Here is a 23,876-nt window from a genome sequence, read left to right as displayed (position 1 = left end):
CCGAGATAGATGATCTTCACTTTCGTTTCCAATCCATAATTGTGCGAGTATTTCTCCTCAGTATCGAAAAAAATGTGAATGTCAAATCCTCATTGACAACAAATTTCATTGAATATCAATGCTCTTCTCTGATTAAGAGTGAAAGTCTCTTTTCATGTAAATATCTTTTGAGCTTTCTACGATTTAAAGATGTAGGAATTAATATAGGAAGACTTTAGCGCGTATCAATTGCACTACCTTAATTATTGGTAAATTTTTCGGGCCTGAAAAGTTCGAGAAGTTCGGGAGAAAGGGACATAAAAACGAAAAATGGAGCATAAATAGAAGGATTACTTTTTTTTTAATAATGTACCATCTTTTACACGTATCAGTAGCTAACCACAAAGGAAGGACATGCACAGTATTCATTCCCGAGGCAGAAAGCGAACCGGCGACCTCCGGCCGGTGACGTGGCTAGAAATCCATCTTTTCACAATCATTAATACAGGATGTTCGAAATTGACCAAGATTCGTCATTAAGACATCAATACGGCAAATTAAATATGCCATGTAAAGTCGCACTTGGTCGAAAGCGATAGTCATCAAAAGGTAAAATCTCAGAATGCAGAGTGAGGAACGCTTTTTAAAATGCACCACCGCGCCGAGCCTTCAAGAGGGTGCGGGCTCACCTGGTTGCGAATGCAAAGAATGGCAGTTAGTCCTGAAAATGTCTAAGGCTATTTTGAAACTGAAAAATTAGGGAACATGGTCGTGCTCACTTAAATGCGGGGAATGATGCGGTTGATTGTAAAAAAAATCAATTTTCGGCCGCGTTGATCTAATGGGCCACGCGTCTGTCCGCTGTACCAAAGATCACGGTTTCAATCCATGTGGGTATTGAACACCTTGTCTGCCGGGACTAAGGATGTCAAGCGATGGTCTGTCGCGATCCCAGGGGCTCAGAACCCACGAAAGGTGTTCCTTAAAGGCAAACTGAAATATTACCGAAAATAACCTCTGGCCTCAATTTTTCTCTCCCTGTATATCTATAGTGCGCTAATCACTGCCTCCAGAGTAATTCAATCCTCTTCCTCATTTGTGACTTTTGCTTTACGTCTGTTTTTTTTAGTTTGTTCGCAATGATTTCAGCTGGATATCAGGTTATAGCGGATCCATAAATTCTCAATGGGGAAGCGAATGAGACCCACCCGTGCTCATTGGTGAGGATTATTTTGACAATCACTCGAATTTTTATCAAAATTACATGTGTAATCGCTCCGTCAAAAAATATAGATTAATACATGTTGTATTAAGTTGATTTTCCATAAGTTAGTAGCCTTACACTAAATTACATTTTGCCACGGGCTCACGAGCTAACTTCAAACTCTGAATAACTTAAAATCATGTGTTTCCGACCCGAGGATCGAAGTGTCGAGGACCCAAAATTATCCTCCTCCCGACCTATTTGCATCATAGTTCTATGCAATGATGCAATGACGTCTTCCTCCATTCACTTCATAGTTATCATTCATCATCTTACTCTGTTGTTCTCCCATATGATTCCTAAAGTTGCGATTTTTAATATACTAATGTGCCAAGCTCATGTTTACTCTTTTTCTTGACAACGATTCCACTCCCTTCGACCAATCTGTGATGAACTTCTTCATTAGTTGCATGTTAATGTCTGTTCGTCTTATTTTCAATAACCTCAAATTACTATCGCAGCTGCTTGCCCGTCCAATTCTGCTACTGCATCCACAGAAAAGTTAACGTGCTCAGTTAACTTGTATATTTCTGTGAAGATTTCCATATGTTCATGATAGAGGAATATCGATGCATTTTGGTTCCATCGCCTGAATGAAAGCATCGGAATTGGGAAGGAAATTGTGAATAAATAACCAGTATCTTTGCAGAGGCCTTACATTGCGACAGAGTGCCCTTCGCGAAATTTAAAGAGACGATTGGAAGAGGCCGCCGCACCTGGCAGACTGGCATGCCCTCAATGAATAATGAAGAAGAAAACAGGGGATGGTTGTGGAAACCGGTGAATCAAAATGGCAAAGACATATTCACGAAAACAGGCACCTTATATTAGAAATAGATAAAAGGGTCGCCTCACTTCCCACCTCCGTATCCAATTGACCCTCAAGAGATTCCGAGATAAATTCGGAAATGGCTGAACCGCGGATTATTAGTATCCGATGTATTAGCACTAAACAATTCAATGAATGTAAGACACGGTGAATACGTAATCACCGGAGGAAGTTCTGCTCCCTCTCAAAATTCAAACAAAAAATGTATCTAAAATCGAGTCTGTGTCAAAATGAACCGCCTGGGCGTCCTGCCGTTAATTGAGACGTCGGTCCCTCCCCACCCATGGAGCGCGGACGGGGGGGGGGGGCTATTGAGGGGGTGCCGCGCGCCACCCAAATCACCGACCCGCGCCGGGTGATTCCCTTAATCCGCGGGCGTGAGATTCGCACCATATTGAGGCCAGACCTCCGGGGCAAACCCCCGGCGGGGCGGGCGTTGGGGGCAATCGAAGCCGCCGCAGAGCTACCCCCCTCCTCCGCCGCTACTCCGCCCCGGCCCCCCGCCCCTAATCCCCCCATGGGAATAGGCACGCCTCGCCCCAACGCGCGCGCACGCCCCCGGGCGTTTTCACGGCTCACGGCGGAGATGTTTGCGTTGCCGATCACAACACGTGGTCCCCCCTCCGCCCCTTCGCCGAACCACCACCTCAAGCTGCCCTCTCGCAAACCCCCGCTTCTCTCTCTCCCCGCGTCGTCGAGTCCTTTGTGGTGCGAGCGTACGGCGACCTTCCCACCCTCATCCCTCGTGCGAGATCCCCGAAGTCTCGACGGGAGGGCCTCAGAATGCATGGGTGTTCCGCAATCTGTTCAAATATCCATTAGTCAGCCGTGCACGAGCGGATTTCCAGGAGGAATGAAATCTGTCGGTGCTATGCCGTTGCTTTGCTCCAGGTTCCAGGGAAGAGGTCCGAGTGTCTGGACTCGATAGCTCGAAAATTACGGAGTCCACAAATACTTCCGCGTTCGTTCGTGCACAGTATTTTTGGGACTGAAGTGCGAGTCTTCTCGGAAAATGACAGCAGACAAACAGAGAGATGGAATTTGTGAAATTATAAATGTTCCTAAAGAAATTATAGCTATAACGAAGCCTTTTGGAATGATAAATAGTTTATTAACTCGGCGAATAACACTTTGCTCACAATTAGTCGAAATGTCTCAGGAATAGTTCTAATCTATCGAACTTATGCTTTGGCTCATCAGATATTTCGTATCAATACTTCTATTGGTCACCTTGGTCCCTCTTTGGGTTTTATCTGACGGAAAATATTCTTAACGTTGCTAATGCATATTACACTGGTTGATTTTGAATGGAGTCAATCTCTCCATCCATTTAATTTGTGTGACTATTTGACTGTCGTAATTTTCCTTCATACTGATGTCGTTTGACGGGAAATCTGGAGGCATACCTACCGCTACTGCTTGCTAGAGGTATACCACGACAAGCTGCCAAGTTGTATGATTTGGTTTCCCTGTGGCAGTGACGAAGGAACGAAGTTGCAAGAAAGAAGAAACATCTCCGGCCTGCATTTTCACTTGCTCAAAATGATGATTAGAATGGTCCAATGGGGCCGCAGGACCGGGGTTTTACCCCAACAGTAGACACTTTTAAAATACATATGCGTTTCTTTTAAGCAGTGTGGGGGAAAACTATGGATTACAAATCTAATCTTGTTTTCATTTTGCCGTTCTCATATGAGCACCTAACACAATGGCTTATACCGTGCCCGCTCAATGTTTTCAATTCCGCAATGCCGCCATTTAAATGTCGTGAAGTGAGTAGTATTGTGTCGAAGGACGGAGCGAATTCTTCAGAAATGCCACCCTTATGGATGTTTCAATTCCAGAGCGTACATTCCATCTCGATTCCCTATGCTTTACTCGAGGCAGATTATAAACTGGTGATATCCAAACGACTACCGCCAATCTCGGTGTGAGCATGCCTCTCCCTTCAATCATGGCGCGAAAGACCTCAGCAGTCACTCATCTCCCTCAGTAACCATAGTTTCTCGATTATAGCAAGTCAGTTGGATGCTGTGGCCCCCAGCCATTCAAGTTGAACGTTGGCCAGACAACCCTTTTTGAGATGACAGCACGCCTCACTTGGAAGCTGATTGGCCAAGATCAACTCCACCTCAACTCGCTTGTTATAATCGAAAACATGTAGCTGTACTACTATTTATAATGCTATTAAAAGTTTATCGAAAATTTTATTTATGTAAAATTTGGTTTCACAGTGGTAAAAAAAACAAGGTTTGATCATACAAAATAACTCTTGCATTTTTGAAGCAGTTATTCCAGTGTGTTGTAATATTCACGGAACATGAATAGATGCATGCTGGTCCGAAAAAAACCACGGTTAATTCCATTAATTACTGCGTAAATTTATTGTAAGATTCTGACTATGTCACCTGCGTATCATATTATTGTCCTAATACATTTCCATTTGTGATTCTAGCTGATTAGCATATTATCAAAGTGATAAGAGTTTACAAAGAGATAAGAGGTAAGAGATACAGCAGAAGAGGAAATCGTTCACCACTATGTTCAAACAATGTTTTCTCTGTGATGATTTTAGAATATACAAGTACACCTGACGGACATGAGAGAGTTAATTAGTGTGTAAGCTTCAATTATTTATCTTCTGTTTATATAAATACCGTTTGGTATGTAAGCTTAGGTACCTCAAACAAATTATCTGAACAAATATCGACAGAACCACTTTCCAACGTGAGTGGATTATTATTTTGTCCAAAATTTCAGATGAAGTAACAAAAGAAGGTTGAATTGCGCCTGTTTTTCATCTTGGTTTTTTTCAGGATGTTAGGTGTTTTCAGTTGATTGATGCAAAATCCGCGGAGGGTTAATGGGTATTATCTCTCGAATTATGTAATTGCCTTTCCTGTTTGGATGGTTATGAATTAAATTTACTAGTAGTTTCAAAAACATTATATCCCAATAGTAATTCACTTAGGGAGATTATAAAGGTGGTCTATCTGGCCTCTGGCCACGAAACCATCTAGAATCGTGAGTACAGAGCTATAGAGAGATAGAGAGAGTGAGTGAGTGATGTGTTATTTTTACACGCACAACCGTGTTTCGGGGTCGAGGAATATCGTGGTGCGACTGACCTCCAGCTGTTGAGCGTCTCCAAACAGTAGCTACGACACATACAATTTCACGCACATTCCCCTCCTTCTCACACCCTTCCCCGCCTCCTCCCCCCTCGTCCACCCCTTAGAACCCTTTTTCGTCATCTAATCCTTTACCCCACGCAGCCCTCCCCGGGACGGCCGATCCCTTCGTGCCCGAGGGGCACCCGGGAGGGATTCCCCCCCTCCCAAAACCCCCCATCCTCCCCGAAGCCCTTTCACCGCCTCCCCCTCGCGCTCCGCGGAGCAATCTGAAGTGGATTTATCCAAACATTGATAAAATGCTTGACGGAGGGGGGAGAGGTGGAGGGTTTACCGGGCTTGAAATGGACCTCGGGTGGTCTCCCACTCAGACACGCACGCTGCGTGAGATGTCGTCGATCGCTATCGGGACGTGTCTGGTTGCGAGTGTTCCGGACTTTGGGTGCAGCCATGCGAGGTGACGTTATCCGCGACTGTAAACACTCGATGATATCATCATCCCGGTCGGGGGCGGGAACAGCGCATCGTTCCCCATTCCCTCCCTCTTCTTGTGTCTTAACTCTTATATGGTCGCAGCTTTCGAGACTCGGGATGTTTTAATGTGGTCACTTTTTTCGGTTTAATGCCCGTGGAGTTCCGATGCTACATAAACAATAGCCGGTCACTTTTTAAAGACCAGTGAATGGCCTCTATCTCGCCATTACTATCATCGCTATCCTTCCCTGGAAGGCGGGATTCGGTAATTTTGTCTCTTATCACCCCGAGAATTCCCATTTGACCCGAGGACAATAACCATTCACCATAAGACCCTACTCATAACGTCCTTCGCCATCGAGTCTCCTGGTTCGTTTTGCTTCCTCTATACGGACCCGTGATGTAATCAGCCTGATGATAGTTGTTATGAGAAAAATAAATTTGCACTTTTCCACAGATTTATTCGTAACGTACAACGCGTTACAGTTCATCGAACCGTCCTCGGGTACAATATGGTTTGATGAGCTGAAACGCGTTATACATATACGTTACAAATAAATCTGTGGAAAGGTGCAAATTTATTTTCCTCAAATTGACGAACTTCAACTGCACCTTGCCTGAATCTGTTGAGTGTAGGATGATTGTTAATTTAAACATTAGGGACAAATGCTAGCAAGAAGTCATTATTAGCCCATGCTTTCGTCAAAATTGATGACCTTACGCCTTATTTCTTAAGTTACCGTTGATTATGTTAATGATCGTGGAAAATTGTGCATGTGCTCTGCTGATTCCTGCTGGATTCAATCGTGTTCATTTAAGTCTTAATAAAGTTTATTAAATTTTTCGCACCTGCTCAAAAAAGGGAACATATATTCTCGCTCACAGATTTTCAATATATCGCAAGTCTGATTTTACAACTGTTCTGTTTCCGCGGGTGAAACTTTCCATTTTATGCCTGGGACACTTGCTTATTCACAATAATCAAAACTACATTCGAAAGCGTTGCTTTTATTATGGAGAGGGAACGATCAGATTAAATATATTGTCTTGTCTTTGAAGAGGATTTTTGGGTCACAATAAATTTAAATGAATGGAACTGCCAAAGTTGAGCAGGAATCTATTTCCTTAAAAATATTCCAGTTATTGCGACTAGCATTTGGAGAAATGCGCCGAAAATATGTTACGGAAAGTGGATGTTAGTTAACGAAGGAGATCTAATGAAAGGGGAGAAGAAGGAAGACTGCGGCAAAAGTACTCCCTAATTAGACATCCAAATTCACCTCAAGTCGCAGAGGTTTTTTTAAAGAGAAAAATGTAGAAAAAATCAGATTAAATTCAATATTATGTACTAGCATTGAATATAATTATCTGTTGTAGTCGAGGAGTGGGGCACATATAAGATATTACACACACAGATTAGGAAATCGGCGAATACAGAAAAAAACATTATACCTAAACCTAAAACTGACTGACACTTCTTTTTAGTCTTATAAATTATTCAAGTCGTAGCTGAAACCACGAATCATATCGAATATTCTTTACTCCATTTGTATCTTTGATGGAGAAGGACGTGAACAGGGAGAGCCAACAAGATGGTGCAAGAGGGGAAGCTATTGCAAATTACGGGACGGAGAATATTATCCTGCTTTGGATAGCCGGGAAAAGTTCTTCATTCACGGATTTCACCGTGAAAAACTTCAAAAGAGGTTTCAGCGGAAGCCGGCCTCCGGAAATCTGCATAAGAAGAGTAGGCATTTTTCTTGTACACAGATTGAACTTTAGTGAGTCCACGGGCGAAATGAAAATTTGGTTCCTCGCATAATGTCATTTATTTTTAGCTGTATTCTATCAGGTGACGGCAGGTTTTTGATAGGCATGAAAAATACGACTACCCTACGCCTAACATCTACGTCTAACACCACAAAAAACATCATTAAATCACATTTCACGGATAGGGAACATATCATTCTTTAGTTACTCTTCATACCTTCTAACTCTACCTCTAACACCATAAATGGACGTATATCCATTCAAGCAGAAGAGTGAATTTGACATATTATACGTAGAGTGCTTAATGCGAAAATTTACGTCGTTTTTAACACGCGGGAACGAATCTGTCTTCGGGATGGTCATCATTCGAGCGAGGGAGCCTCAAAATGTCGATTACCCCAGGACGGAGCTCAGTTCAGCTTTCTCCCCGACGCTATTATATTTCACGAACTCTTTTTGACTTTTACAACGGATCTAATGAAACCATGAACGAAAGACTTCGTTGCCCGAGGACGTAATAGGAATTTGGCTGATGCGCTATTGTTTTTTTTCCACGGGGATTTACGGCTCGACTGTAAAAAAAAAGTTCACGAACAAAGTCCGCCCTCGTCGGGGGTAAGGAAAAAAAAAGTCGTAAAAGTTTAGTCTTTGCCGCGTTACAACGTCGCCGCTGGGAAATTTCCCCCCGTCAGCGACGCCGAGTGCGTTCGATATCACGACGCGCGGCTGTGACGGAGTGCGGAGGAACGTAGTTTCGCGCAGCCCCGCCTCGCATATCTTTTCCCGCGTCCCCCTCGCGTTTTTATACACATTTATTTATATATTTTTTTCACTCCTTTTTACGGATCCTCCCGCGCCCGAACGGTGTCGTAAGGTTGATATTTTATTCTCTTCATATTTTTTTAAAGGGCGTCTGGCTTTTAATGGGACTCTACGCTCGAATTGGTTATTTCCCTACTCCGCCCCCAATCCCCCCCCCCTTGGTTACGGGGGGGGGGAAAGGGAGGATTGGGGGCGGGGTAGGGAAATCCTCCAGCCCCGGAGGTTACGCGGGGGCGAGTCAGGTTAAGCGGGGAGAAGGAGATATGATGGAAAAATTACGATCTTTAACGACTCGGGGTGAGCGCAGGAAGCCGGGCTTGCCCGCCGGGCCGACCTCGCCGTCTCTCGCGGGCGTGGATGCGCCCCCCCCCCACTTTCCTCCTCTCCCCCGCCCGCTCCTTCCCCGTTCTCGTGGAGGGATCCGGCGAGAGAAACGAAGAACGGAACGGGCAGCGTTTAGTCTGAGAGACCGCCTCCTTAAAGGAGTGTGGGTGGGGGTCGTGAGTTGAGAAAATTTTTCTTTTTTATTTATTTATATTTTTTAACGGTCCCATTGTGGAGGTGGCGCTCGGAAGCTCGAGAGCTCGGGGATGGCCCCATTCAGTCCCCGGGAGGTTGGAAGGGAGGGGGGAGAGATGGAAGGTCGTAAAAAAGCGCGGAGGTGAGGGGCGGTGGTGGAGGGTGGGTTAAATCTTTCCCGACCCGACTTAAATGTTCCCGAACCATGGTCTCAGAGGGAATAGGTGAAGCCGCCACCCCCTCCGCGTCCTCCCAACGCCCCCCCCCGAAGGGAATAATGAGTGGGGGGGAGGGGATTGGGTAATGAGGGGTAATTTAAGGCAGGGAGGGGCGAGTAAGTGGCAGGCAAAGACAGAGCTGCATCCAATTTTTTTAAAGACGAGAGTTTTGGAGACGGATATTTAGGCATGCAAAAGCGTCCGCTTGCAGTTTATGCAGAATGCCGGCGCAGTTTTTACGTCGGTCATTAGCGTTAGTGATTATAGCTGTCTCCAACTTCCACAGGGTAACGCGAAGGAAATCGATTTTTGAATACTCGAAAATAACATGCACTCAGTGTGCGTAGTTATGTACTCGTCATAGCCTAATTCAGTGTTCCGCAGTCTCTCTCTATCAACATGTGCTTTATAAATCAGGACATGCCCTAAACATTTTCCGTTTTTCGGGCCGCGTTCGGAAAATTGAATTAAATATATAAATTCCTTTTAATTCATGAATTATTTTATGAAATTATTGCGTGCATAAAAATTACTAACATACATGGAGTTTTAATGAAATTTAGCAATAAAATTAGGATTTTTTAACCCTAAAAAATATTATATAAAATTTTTAGCATGTTTTAAGAAAAACAACGTACGCCAGAGTTCAGGGGTAGCGGTTGGTTCACCACTTGTCTAATTGCACGCTAATATTCATTTATCCGCGGAGGCTAATGTAAATATTGAAACATCCTCTTGCTGCTGTGCTACGGATCCAATAAATGGATTAGTGCTTACGCCTCATGTTAAAAGTTTGCCGAAAATATTTTGTTGCTTGGATGACGAAAAAATAGGTCATGCTTGAAATAAAATTTATGTGAGCAATCTTCGGCATTCGCATTGTTGTAGGAATAGATAAAAGAGGGGCCGGAATATCAGGTGAACGAGCATGATGTACCCTCGCTATGGAGTAGTGTATTGTTTGTTCGGCGAAAGCAGATGGACCACTCCTAAGGGAAAATGTTATAAGAAAGGTAGCTGCGACTTATTTTGATGCGTTGTATTTAGCATCGGTTGACGAAACGCCCAAGATTCATAACATGTCACCCGAGAGTATTTCATTTCAACATTAACTCACTCGTCTTCGTGAAAGCTTCTTTACCGAACGCAATTCTTCTTCTCACATACCTACCACTTTGACCTTCTTGGTCCAAAACAGTTCTTTGATAGGTTAAACGTTCAAACTGCACTAGTTTTTTTTACTACGATTAGTGCAAATAGTAGTAATGACCCTACGATTTTAACGATTAACTTAATTTTTCTCTTTCTCGAGAAAACTCCGCTTTGTTTCATTGATTCTCGCTCCATTAATATAACGATTTTATTATGCGCTCCACGATTATTGTAATCCTATGGCTGATTGGCTAACTATTGCCTGATCATCTGAAAATCTACCTGATTTTATTAAGTCCCCACTGACTTCCATTCCTGTCTCTAGTATTTACCATGTTACTTTTGTCAGTGTCTTCACATATTCATTGAAAGTCACAGGTGATAATGGACAGTGTTTTTCCCCTTCCTGACACTACCCATCCTCACTCCCTATCAACCATATACACTTGAGCGGTCTGACGCATGTGCAGCTTGTGGATAACTCACCTGTCTCTCAGGATCTACTCCTATAATCTGTAATAATTTGTGTCACATTCCCTACGTGCGACTTTAGGGGCGGAGACCATGCGTTGCATGTCCTTGTGATTGTAGAATTTCCCCTTCTCACTTTTCAATTCTGCATGACCTGCCTTGTTGTGGTAGAGACGTGTTGTAAAAATGGTTTTCGTTCATTTTTATTCTCTTTTTTCGTTAAACAAATAACTGATTTATTAGGTGAATTAACCTTTGTTTTGAATTAAGTCTTCCTCCAGTATGTATACAACTTTTCCCGTTATTTGATAGATTATTACTTAATATTTTTCCCTTTCCCATTCCTTTATCATACCCGCCCTTATTACTTACCCTTCCCACCTGGTGCTTGCACTCCCTGCCACACACCCTTTTGGTGAATCGCGGAGTATTTATGTCGATGTCGAACGCATTCATTAATCTTACACATTTCACAATAGTAAAATGTTAACGTTGAAGTTTCGCTTCCGGTGAATCGATTTTAGTAAAAATCTGTTAGGTCTAATTTTAATAAAAATGACGAATGAAAAATTGTTAACTTTAATGGCTTCTGAGTCATCACCGTCAAAAAATCCTACCCAACCGTATTAAGACCAAACCAACCGATATGTCCCGTGGACGCCAAAGCATGAACTCCCGTGGATATCCGGAGTCACTTATGGAAGTTAATGATGTCTTATTCCTTAATATTTATTTTTAAACATGTCTAATACAATTACGAAGAATGCAAACGAGGGATTTTACCCCGACATCCAAGAAAGTATACGACTAAAACCTCGCTAGAGTAGTTTCTCATTTCTATTATTTTCTTTGATATTCTATTCTGTCTTCTATAGTATGGCTCGACTACACTATCCTTAAGTTATCTCAAAGAATATTAATTACCGAATACTCTGGCGACGCACTCAATCTAAAGAATTTTTATAATCAGAGAATTAAATTAAGCTTTCTTAAAATTCCCCTCTCAAAAAGTAACGTTTAACGTTTGTATTTCATTCAATGTGATTTCAATTTTAACATATCGGCTGGAAGTTACTTACTCCATATATTTAAATGGGAGAATAAAAATTCATACGGAACATTTAGCTTTTAGTTAGACTTTTGGGTTCCTTCAGATTACTATCGCAGGAAATCGAACGATTTATTCTTTCCCTCCATTTTCGCAAATGGTGACATTCCGTGACGCCATGTCTCGCCGAAGTACGTACTTGTACTTCGTGATCTCATTCGTGAACTTCCGCATAAGGGGTTGCGCCGCACCCGGCGAGAAAAAAAACTTTTAGAACCCCGTTAACCCTTTCGAGAGCTCGTAAAGGGAGTTAACTTCAAAGGGTCTCTTCCTTCCCGACCCACCCCTTCGACCCCATTCTCCCGCGTCATAAAGCGTATGTCCGAATGTCATCACCACCCCGGGAAGAAAACGGCGAGGGAGGGCTTTGTGAGGGGGTTGGTGAGAAGTTCATATTTCACGCCACATTTTCGTCCCCACCCTCCCCTATGCATCAGCGGCTTGGAGACCCATTGGGACATCTATTCCGACGTCATCTCTTCGGCGCGGGCGGGCTGTGGAGCTGTATTAAAACTCGGGACCTCACGGATCGAATTCCTCAAACGATTTGCGGGTCATTCGGGCCTGGACACGGGACACGATCGCGCAGTTGCGACGGCACCCCGAAGCCTCGATGCTTCCACACACGCCCTCCGCACTTAACGGGGACGGACTCTCGATTAAACGGCAGGCGGCGGCGTCACGTCCATCGGGAGGGGAAGGCCGCCGAAGGGAATGGGTCTGAGCGTCACAGCCGTCGCAAGTGTGACGTTAAGTGGCGGGGGTTTTGAATAATGGGATCGAGTGCTTGAGGGAGTGAAGGGTTTGCGTTTTAATAAAAGGGCGAGGGAGTCCCCCCCCCTTTTTAGGGTTCCTTTAAAGCGTGGGAGGTGGGCTCGACCCTCCACACCCCCCTTTTTTTTATGTCGCCGGGGATTTAACGAAGGGTTTGCATATCGAGAATGGGATATTAGTGCACCGCGAACCCCCTTCCCAACTCCTCCCAGGATTTCTTTTGGTACAGCCTGGGCGAGCCCTGCGGTACCCCTCCGCGGAATCCTCGCTTCTCTCTCACTCCCCACTCCGCTCCAACCCATCCCCCACAGCCACCCACGCCGCGCCGGGACAATACCTAGGGTAAGCAGAGAGCGCGAGGGTGTCGCAACCAGCGGCTCAATCCCCAATCCCTACCTCCCAGGGCCCCCCTCTTCGAAACACATGCTACCGCGCCTGCGTCATCGGACCCCTTTCGCAGGGATTTATATATCATTGTCGCGGCGGAGGGTGCGTGGGGCAGAGCGTGGAGTTTGTGTGCGTGCTTTGCGATCGAGAGCAGGGGTGCAGGGTGTGAAGGCAGGGGGACCAACATGCAGATTTTCGTCCCCCCCCTGTTTTCCTGGCACCTGCACCCATTCCGGCTCTTGTGCAGGTTGGCTGGTTTAGTGTTTTAGAAAACCACGTGAAGGACGTTTAGGACGCCAGACCAAGATGTACATGTACTTTTCTCCCGAATGTTAGTGACTATTTGCGACGGATACATATTCATAACATTTCGTACCCTTAGGGATGTTGTGTTGTATTTCCGAGTTGAAAAATAACCTACAGTTAAATCTAAAATGATACCCTGCAATTAACGAGCATTTTGTGTGGCATGGGGTGTATCCATTACAATAGCATGTACATTACGTGAAGAGTTTCGGTCAGGTACCATACTAGGAATACTGGCAGTGACAAAACACGTCAGTCGTCTTGTTACGATTCGAGCCATATAGCGGTGGTACCCAACAATAGGACCTCTCATCTCTAAATTACAAGTTGATTTTGTTTTGATTAAGTGAATTGGACTGTAGTGTTGACGAACAGTTCGGAGACCGTGGTCCTATTATTATGTTGGTGCTTCAATATTCCATACATGGTGAATCAAAATTTCCAAGCAGCGGATATATTAAACAGCACCTCAAAGTCTCTCCAATTTTTATCATGTTTAACTAGCTAAATGTATTCTAGCCCGTTAATCATTGTTACTTAAGAATTCTCGGCCGCAGAAGAAAATCGCTGAGGACCACTGTCCAACAAAATAGCAAGACGAGGGTTTTTATGTAATGCTGACGGACAACTTGTGACAGCCGACGTTTTAGCCTGCATTAGAATAAATAACTCAGGTTCCACACATTTTATATTTTGGCATATACATTCACAAGCAGCATATTATACTACAGAATTTTCTTGGAGAAATAAATAAATTCATCCGTAAGACGTTTGTTGACTAGAAAAGGTTTACCGATATTGGATTTTTGGCTTCACAAATGCGTGCATAAAACGATGGAGTTTCCGTACCTTAAAGGCGTTATTTCATAGTTTTTTCTCCGGCATTGGAGAATTTTAACCCTGATCGCCTTGCTTATGGAAGAGAGTGAATTTTTCTGTAAAATGTAGCATTATAAATTCACAGTAGCATGCATTTTACTCAGCGGTTGTAATAAATCTGTGTTTAACCCAACTAAAAATTCGAGTACTTAAATAAATATCATTTTCACACGTACAAGGTTCCATTTTCGGAATTCTTTCTCATTTCCATCACCATCCGAAATCCGAGAGAAAATCACATCTATCAATCGGCGTCGTCCAAACTTGAGCGCCATAGGACCCTGGGGAGTTTCGTTTTGTTCAATTAAAATGTTACGGAAAGTGCCCACATTTAATGCGAGATCAGTGCAAGTATTTTGAATAAATAAGCGACCAGTTTCCAAGACTGTGTTATTACAATGACTTATCCACAAATATTGCTATTCTTTGGAACGAAACTCAATTTCATGAGGACTCATTACCAACCTGACCCCTTTCATCATAATCCTACAGTAATAATGTCCATATTAGCGACTCCCTCGAGAAACCCCATACAACATCTCTTCTATTTCCCAAGCGCTCGATCATGAGCAAGCAGGGATTACTCTGAATAATAAATGATGTCCCGTTTGGGAGCGTTCCTGCTCTAAATATTAACCTGTCACGCAACCGTTAAGCTTTCTTATTTTCACTAGCGTGACCTAATGTCATTAACTGATCATATCCGCTGGATTCATCATGAAACTTAAGATATTTAGTATTTCCTTGCACAATCCCGTGCCAGTCCTTACCGACTTTTATTTTTTCGGATTGTGAACTGCTTGTAGGTGATTTAACTCCCCTGGCGAGCTACCTGAGTGATCTGGATGATTCTAGGGTAAAAATTATATATTTCACCGATACAATTGGGTATCAGTACATGAGATTTCATCATAAGTAATGTAGCTATAAATAGTTCATGTTGTGGAGCGAGTTAGCATTTTTCTAATAGCACAGGAGTAATTGTAAAAGTAATCAATCGGATTTGTGGTTTCGTTTATTTTGCAACGAGGTCATGACTGTATCAAATATCGTGATGCTCTCTCGAATGAGTTCATTTCTCTACATGCATTTTTTTTCTTAAGAAAGCACTAAAAAAGTGACCATCTCCCCTATGTTGGTATTATTACTTAATCCGGAGGATTCACGGAATCAAATCAGGATTTTAAATATTATCTATATTAACGTTGAAATTTATTACAACATCGACTCTTTAAGACAATTAAGGCTTGATTTTGAGAACGCAACTAATGTTCATGAAAAAAATTCTTCTATGAGTATAAAGGGGTGAATTAGTAGCCAAAACCTCCAGAAATGCATAAAATTCTATATTTTTTCCATCAAAAACCTACCCTAAGCTGGTAGATTACTACTAAAAGACAGTCTTACCCTAACAGTCTTTCGATGGTCGGACGGAAGGGCCCACCAAGGCTTGAGTCTTAGATAACGATCATACTATAGTTCTAAGGTTGTCATAATGCAGGACAATCTAGTGTCCGAATTAGGTATCTGTGAGAAGTAGGAAAGTGCCTTATGTAAAGTTTCTATAACTCGAAGAAGGCAAAAGGAAGTCACAAGAACGTGTAATGACATTTTTTCTTTGCCCGGCCAGTTCATAGGTCCAGGTCGACCAGACTCCGAACCCATGTCTGAGTAAAACCTGATACGTTCTTTAATTTGATGACATATTTCATATCAGTCCTATTTCCCAGCCCACTATCACTCACATTTCACCGAAAATCTCCCGGTCATAAATCACTTAAAGTATGGGTCAAATTGAACGCAAGGAAGTTTTAAAAAAGTATATGTAAATCCACTCACCGTCGCGAATCGTCTGCATATAGTATCTTGCTTTGTTGCTCGCGGTGTTTGGATCCCTCTCCGTGCAAGTCAATGGGACACTGAACTGAGTGCTCTGTCATTCATTCATAACATATTACGTCTGTGGACGAGGAGGAGTGAGTGTTGACTGCGAGGGAGGGGTGTTCGGGGGCGGCTGTGGTGGAGGAGGGTCGTTGGTGAGGGGGGGGGGGAAAGCGTATCGTGGACGAGGAGATGTCACGTGAAGTGTTTCCTCCCGTCGGCTCCGAGCATATGCGGGGTTGTATTTATCACTGTCGACAAAAGATGCGACGGGGTAGCATCGACGAAGAGTTTCACGAGTCCAGCATTGTCTGCACCAACCCTTTTTTTTTCAATAGATACTATTCCAAATCTCAAGGGAGACGGTATACATTTTAATCTCCCCTTTGCCAATCTCGCCGTAAACAGAAAGCGAATGACATGGAAATATACGTGAGTCGACCTCTTTTTTTTTAATCATTGCCGGAACGGTGGCATCCAGATCTATAACTAGCATTAGAAACGATTGAGGTTGGATTATATTTTTGTTGTTGGACACTCATTTGTTACATGCACCCGTGAATCGTTTATGAAAACGTTGTAAATAATTCAATAAAGTTGATTTCTGTTAGATATTCCACTCGTAGTATCTAAAACAAATGGAAGTGTGATACGGTGCTGTGATCTCGCGGGTTCTCACTATATTCTGACTTTTAAAGAGGAAATCCTTTGCATCTCAAGTTCTGGAACGTCATATAATCCACGTTTTAGGCACAGAAAACTTGGATGAACTTTGGAATAGGACTAAGTTGCACTATGCACCAGCACCTCGTTATAATTAAGTCGGGTAAAATTTCGCTGCATTGAATCATTAAGAAATTGTAAATTATACAAGTTTCAACAATTCTCCACATATATCACTTATCTGTTGCTACTCCTAATACTGAGGATTGCAAAACAAATAATACGAATGTATCTCAGCGTGACTTCGGAGAGTGGGAAAGCCCACTCGACAAACAAAACTTTTTGGAGAGTTTAATTTCTTCCTAGAGTGTTATAATGATCAGTAAGGGCCTGTGAAAAGTTTAAGTAACTTCGACTTGTGCACGGTACTAGTGATAACACTATAACTGCCGTTTAATATTGGCATAGGACACGAGATGGTATTCTTTACGTCTATAACCTTAGATGACGTAAACCAAATATACCAGATAGCCTTTATCGAACATATCCTACGTTAATTATTCATCAAGCTCTACGATTTTCGTCATCAAATATCATAAATAATTTTGCCTTTCAAGCTGACTATTTGAGACTTCTTTTTTTTTGCAATATTCATGTAATTACTGTTTCATTGTTTGGTACGTTTATTCCTCTTTAATCATGGGCATGCGTAGTACTTGAAGTAGAAGAGCATATTCTATCTAGATGCCTATGCCACTAATCCAAGGATAGAGCAACGCCACAAGATTTCCTCTTTCATCTTAGCGCTGGATAACTTTCATTTCAAAATCTGTGATTGGAATAAGATATTTTCATCGAATATTTATTCAAAAGGTAAAGAATTGCTTTCAGTTGCCCTTTAGCTCATTGCTTACGTTGCTTCGCGATATCACCATGGTTTACCCAGCGACCACAGTTGAGAACACTGTATTATAAGATATATATTTTAGGTTTCCTCATACGTTATTTTTAGTGATGCCCAAATAAGTGGGGATATATCAATACAGTTATTTTAAACATTATTTATTGCATAAGTGTTTAGTAATATAGGTGTTTTTAAGACTAATTTCAGCCAACCCTCAAGGTTTTACCCAATTTAGTGAAGCAAGCGACGACGCTGGCGCGCCGTTTTGGAAATCAAATGCAAAAAGACTTCAGAAAGTTTCGAACCTTATTTACTAGGCTCTGCTGTCTTGTGCCGGAAGTAAACTCAAGGAAGCAAGGAGAACTCTGGAGCAATGGATTAGTTGCTGTAGGAAAGATCGCAAAAGAAGTCAAACACGCAAGGCTTAGAATAGGTCAAACTAGACTCGAACCCTGATTCAGACTACGCTGGAAGGAGTTCTCTCAGTGAGAAACTTGCAGTGTACTCCTCGACGTAAAGAACTTCACGTTGAGGTGAAGGTAACTTCAAGTGAACAATACCTGAATTAGCAAATAGTCTTGAAAATCCAAAACAGAGACCATGTCTCCGGAAGACAATTTATCAGCGCTGTTTTTTATTGTTTTCAAAGAAATCGGTATTTCTAACGACATAACGATGAAATTGTTCTTGGAAAAGGTTTGTCAACTATTGGAAACTTTTAATATTTCTTTCTTTCAATAAGTCTCTATTTAAAAGATTAGTTTACCAAAGGTAAATAAGCCGCTTTGGACAGATTGCTCTTGGACTAGTGCCCTCTGTCCAATACAATATGTCTTTCTTTTACCCATACCGTCATACATTGACGCCCCTTTCTATCCGATACACAATGAGTTTTATTTATTTTCTATTCGTCTAAGGAAAAGGCTCGAGTAATAAGTTCATCGTTAACCGAAAATTTAGGCTGGTTTGATTTCGTCCCGCAAAACATGGGAAATCGAGCGGACATGGACCACCTTTTATGCATATATATATATATATATATATATATATAAAATATATATATATAATATATATATATAATATATATATATATATATAATATATATATACATAAAAACACACAAAAAAGAATAAAAACTAGTTAAGGCGGGGCTGCAGGAGCCCGGGGCCTCCGTTCAGTAGTGCAACGCTCTACCCCTGGACTACCACGAGCCACACACACACACATGTATATGTGTGTGTGTGTGTGTATATATATATATATATATACTATATATATATATATATATATATATATATATGTATTATTATACAGTATATAGTATAAGTATATATGTATATATAAATATGTATATGTATACATATAAGGTGGTCTATGCCCGCTCGATATATATGCGCTCCCGAGGAAAGATCGAAATGAAACATCCGATCGCCGCGAGACGACGCAGGTGCACCCCGAAAAATAAAATCACCGCGCCGCACTAATCTCTCGGGAGACGACGAGAGGGGCAAGACCCCCTCCTCATTCCCCTCGTCCCCGTCACCAATCCTCGCAGCGCGAAAACGAGGCCTGCCTAGCTCCCGAAAACCACTCGCTCCTCTCTCTCTCAAAAGATTCCCTGCCCCTCCACGTCAGCGATTGAGATGGGATAAGCACCCAGTGGCACATAAACACGGGAGTCCCGCGGGGTGGGAGTTGAGATATACATAAGGGCTTAAGGAGGATCAGGGGACGAATTTGCATTGAGTGCGACCGGGACGATGCGTGGGGGAGGGTGAGGCGACGGGGGCGAGGGGTTGGGAGCGGAGAGGGAGCCGCCAGAAGGTTGGGTGGGCGGTATTACGCGTGTGAGCGGGTGCGGAGGCGGGGTGGGTAGCTGAAGGAGAAGGGAGAAGGCGCACGTGGGCACTTGTTATGCAGTCCTCACGTAAGAGAGAGAGAGAGAGGACAAAAAATAATAATAAAAGATTGAGGGTGTGGGAGGGGAAAGAGAGAAAGGGTGATTCGGGAATTGTTTCGATTGCGTAATGTTTGCGCCCAGGGTACTCGTCATGGTTCCCTCTGCCGACCCTGGGGTGCGGAAGGCACTCCAAATCTCTTTTTCGCCGCGAGGGTCCTCTCCAGACGTCGGTTCCCGACCCCACTCGCCACCTCCCTACCCCCATCTCTTTCACCGAACCTCCCCCACGCCGAAATATCCACAACTCTTTTCGTTTTTATTATCCATTTGCTCTCCTCTGAGGGCTGATGCATTCGGAATGAAGGACGCTCTGTTGTCATTCCCTCCTCCGCGCTCCGGTTCGCTCGCAAGTCTCGCTCACTTCTTCGCGAACCTCCCCGTTTCCCCCTCTCTCCCCCCCTCGTCTCGCGTCTCCGCCCGCGGTGGAACACGTTTCGGTGTCCCCCTCCCACGCGTCGCGGGTCTTTGTTCGGTCGAGGATTCCCTCCCCGAATGCGTCCCTATCGTGCGAGAGATCCCCTCGGCATCCCGTGTTTGCTCGCGTTCGCCCCCTTCCTTCTCCCATTCTTCGCCATCCTCGGGGAGTGGGGGCCTTGGAGTGAGGGTTCGGATAGGAGTTGGAATACCTCGGATTCCCGCAACGCCCTCATTAACCCCCGAGAGCAGCGACCCGCGAACAATCGTCAAGATTCAGCCAGGTTAACCCAAACCCCTCCTTCCCTTCTTGCCTACCGTAGCTGTGAACGGAAGTGGCAGATTTTCTTTATAGAAATAATTTTTTTCAGTATCACAATATTTACTAGCAACTTCCCCCCCCCCCCTCAGTGTCGTGGAAACGACTCAGTTTGCAGTCGACAGCGAGGTAAGCGCCGGGATACCTCTTGTCAGCAGACTCCTTGACTCGGGGCTCGCGATGAATGCTACGCGTGCCCCCATCCTTTGTCATCGGTGTTCCAGACGTCGACGTGGATTTCACACTACCGCCCCAAGAGGACTTTTCGAACGTCACATCGCCTGTTCTATCTCTTCCGGCGATTTATATACGCAAGGAATGAACGACGCATGCGCATTTCCGCTGTTCGTTCAATCCACTAGGTTTTCCTTCCCATCTAGTGTTAAATGCTTCTCATGCTTTTCTGGCCATCAGCTTTTTTCCAGAAAATTTTCACTCTCTGTAGGGCTGGGTACGACACGATCTCTAACCTCACCTATCAAAGCAACTTCGGATTGATTACTGTGGTGTCCCAGGTATGCCCAAGATATCTGTTTCTTCACGGATGCATTCCATTAAGTAAAATAGTGGATGATTACGGGATTTACTTGTCGCAACTGCACTTTGTCTCGTATTTAAGTGACAGTTGAACGAACGGGGAAGTCTAATCTGCAGTGATTCTTGAAAAGATGAACCATCAACGCGAAACAGAAGGGGCGCGAGTGTATTGTAGCAGATAATTTATATTTTGTTTTAGATCTTCCCTCATAGGAGCTTCATCCCACTCCGGGGTGCGACCTCATCCATCTGCTGCTCTTTACAGACGGAGGAGGTGGGCGACATGTCTTCCCTACGCCAAAGGCATCACTATGCTACGGGATCCGGGATGGCGGGGGCGGTGGCGGGTGGGTCCGTGGGCGCGACCACCAGCAGCCAGATGGCAGACCCGTCCACGGCGTTCTGCATCAATCCTTGACTATGGGCCGCCGCTGATGGCGCCAATCCCCGTCACTAATGGAGGGGGAGGGCGTCTCTGCGGGGCCCCTAAGATAGATCCGGGCGGGCGACCTACAGAGACCGTGGATGGGTCGACGCCGAAGAGGAAACGGTCATCCGGACACCGGCTGTGATTCGAGCGAGGAGAGTGGCTGAGTACACATCGGCTGGGCGCGGGAGGTGGAAGCTGGGGAGACGTCCCGGTTGGGGACGGCGGACTGGAGTGTTGACATGTCGGCCGTCTGGGTGGGACGACATGGTCACGCGTTCCTGCGGGTTGGATTTGAGAATCTTTGGTAGAATCACCTCACATCTGCCTCGAAGGCTTGAAAAGGAACGGCGCGTGTGATTGACCAGCTTTATGCTCGGTTGGGGACGAAGTTGAACTGGGCAGAGACTTAGCTGCCCCGAACAAACTCAAGGACAATTTCTATTTGGGGACGACCGCGGTTTGGCAGCGTCCCGGACGGAACCGAGCGTAATGCAAGTCCTGCTATATGAGCGAAATCAAGTGCTTCACATTCAAGACGGTCGCAAACGTGCGGAGGCTTGGTCAAGCCAACGAATACACTCTTTTAGCAGTCCACGTATCGTGTTCGTGAAACTCCATTCAAATTCTCCGCATCCGAGTAAAACTAATTCAAAGGATGATGGGATCCGTGGTAGGTCTCACGTTTCATGAACATCCCAGATTCCTCCACAGTTATACGCGCTTACTTTTTATTGGTGCGTTCCTTTTTCTAATTGAAGCATTTGAGAGTTGTTTTTCATCATCCGACCTCACACATACCAAACTTAGAGTGCAACGCACAAGTTATGTCATAAGATGTCACGGAACCCGAGTCCGCTGCATTATATAGTTGTAATGGCATAGATGAGAGCTTAATGCGGTCAAGAATAGCCCTTGTCGTGAGGTTCCAAATTCAGACCATGCGAGAACATCGTTTTATCCACTTGAGAAGCGTGAAATACTGTTCAGACGTAATTTTTTGTCAAGGTTTATATACATACACTCATATATATATATATATATATATATATATATATATATATATATATATATATATATAAGAAATATATATATACACACTATGTATATACTATGTATGTATATAATACACTCTATGTTTATATATGTGTATGTATATATATACACACACACATGTTATCCACGCTTTCATTTCAGGCAGTATAATTGGTTTTATCGAGGTCTACACTAAGGTGGGAATCAGTTGATAACACAACTCATGGTACCTTCCGTCGTTCATACACGTAGTTGGAAATTCGGTCTGTTTTTACGACTGGGGTTTTTTTTATACTTTAAAAGATAATACTCATCTCGCTAAAATTCCTGGAATTGAAAAAGTTGAAATCAAATTGAACTTCCGCCGAGAATTTTCGCCTTTTCACGTGTCGAGCCAAAAAATCGAGCGGGGTGATGGACCTAACGACAATTAAGAATGTACAACTCTCCATGTCCATTATTGAGAGATATATTTACCAAGATCGATCAGACTGTAACACCTAAAAGTGTACCTATATAATGGAAACGAACCAATACTTGCGTTCGATTTCGTTCATCAAACATTTAAACACTTGTAGAATAACCGACACACCGAAGTACTTGTCAACATTTAGGATTCATTCGACAGTCGCCTGCATCTATGGATATGTTGTTGCCTACGTGGTTGTCGTTGGAAGTAATTTGAGCTTAAAACCTCTGTTTATACGTTATCTGCTAAAGGATTTCATCCATCAGTCTCTTAGATTTAGTAGCACTGGAGTGAAATTTTAGGGGACGGGGGTGGGAGTTTCGGATATGAATTCTGGAAAACTCGAAAACATTTTCCCACCATTCACTATCTTTTTCGTTTGTTTACGTCAAACCTTATTGATAGAGGTGACCAATTCTTCGAGTAGCATTCCTCGGGTAATTAGAATGGAATAGAAAAACATTTCAAATTTCCCAAGACTTCGTGTTGTTGGAGATAACATAATAGTTGGGTCCATATTTATACACACACACATATATATATATATATATATATATATATATATATATATATATATATATATATATGCAGGTATATATATATATATATATGATTTCGTCGAAGTAACACGGAAGTGTTGAATAAAAAACTGGTACAGCAACAAACAATATAAGAGCTAATAAAAAGAACACTCGTACGTTATTTCTCAATAATTACGGCGGAATTTAGCTCTGCCTTCCTCAAAAGAAACTACTGTTTCTTCTGAGGAAGACGGAGCTAAATTCCGTCGAAGTTATGAAGAAAGTACGTGTGAGTGTTCTTTTTATATATTCTTATATTTTTTGCTGCTGTACAAGTTTTATATATATATATATACAAATATATATATGTATACAAATATATATATATACATATATATATACATACTTATATGCATGCTCTCAACTATTACGACGCCAAACGTCCCAATTCCACAATGTGAATAGAGTAGAAAATATGAACTGTTGAAGGACGTAAAAACTAACTTCAATGATTAAAGTGCATACCATGAGATGGGAAGTGTATTCATATTAAAAGAGCTGTGAAATTGTTGTGAAGAATCATGTTTATGGTGCTCGTGTTGTGTCTTCATAAGTGGGAGCATAGCTGTATTCTGGAGAAGAGGGTGATTGTTTCCTGAAAA

The 23,876-nt window shown here is 43.2% G+C and overlaps 1 protein-coding gene across 2 annotated transcripts in view; it reads left to right on the top strand.

Moving 5' to 3' along the window:
- The window catches only part of LOC139687465 (protein big brother-like), a 145,342-nt gene extending 123,140 nt beyond the window's left edge, over nucleotides 1-22,202 (top strand). Inside the window, exon 7 of one of the 2 annotated variants that reach the window (XM_071584637.1) lies at nucleotides 21,028-22,202. In XM_071584637.1, coding sequence (XP_071440738.1) covers nucleotides 21,028-21,180 — 153 coding nt within the window. In that variant the 3' untranslated portion in view covers nucleotides 21,181-22,202. Of the gene's footprint in view, nucleotides 1-4,088; nucleotides 4,283-21,027 lie in introns of those variants that run through there. The other variant, XM_071584638.1, reaches the window with a different exon arrangement.
- Nucleotides 22,203-23,876: the final 1,674 nt, after the last annotated feature.

Source organism: Hetaerina americana, unplaced genomic scaffold (assembly GCF_022747635.1).
Source record: "Hetaerina americana unplaced genomic scaffold, ioHetAmer1.1.p SCAF_2, whole genome shotgun sequence".
NCBI classification, from domain to species: Eukaryota; Metazoa; Arthropoda; class Insecta; order Odonata; family Calopterygidae; genus Hetaerina; species Hetaerina americana.
This window is presented reverse-complemented; position numbering and strand designations above follow the sequence as displayed.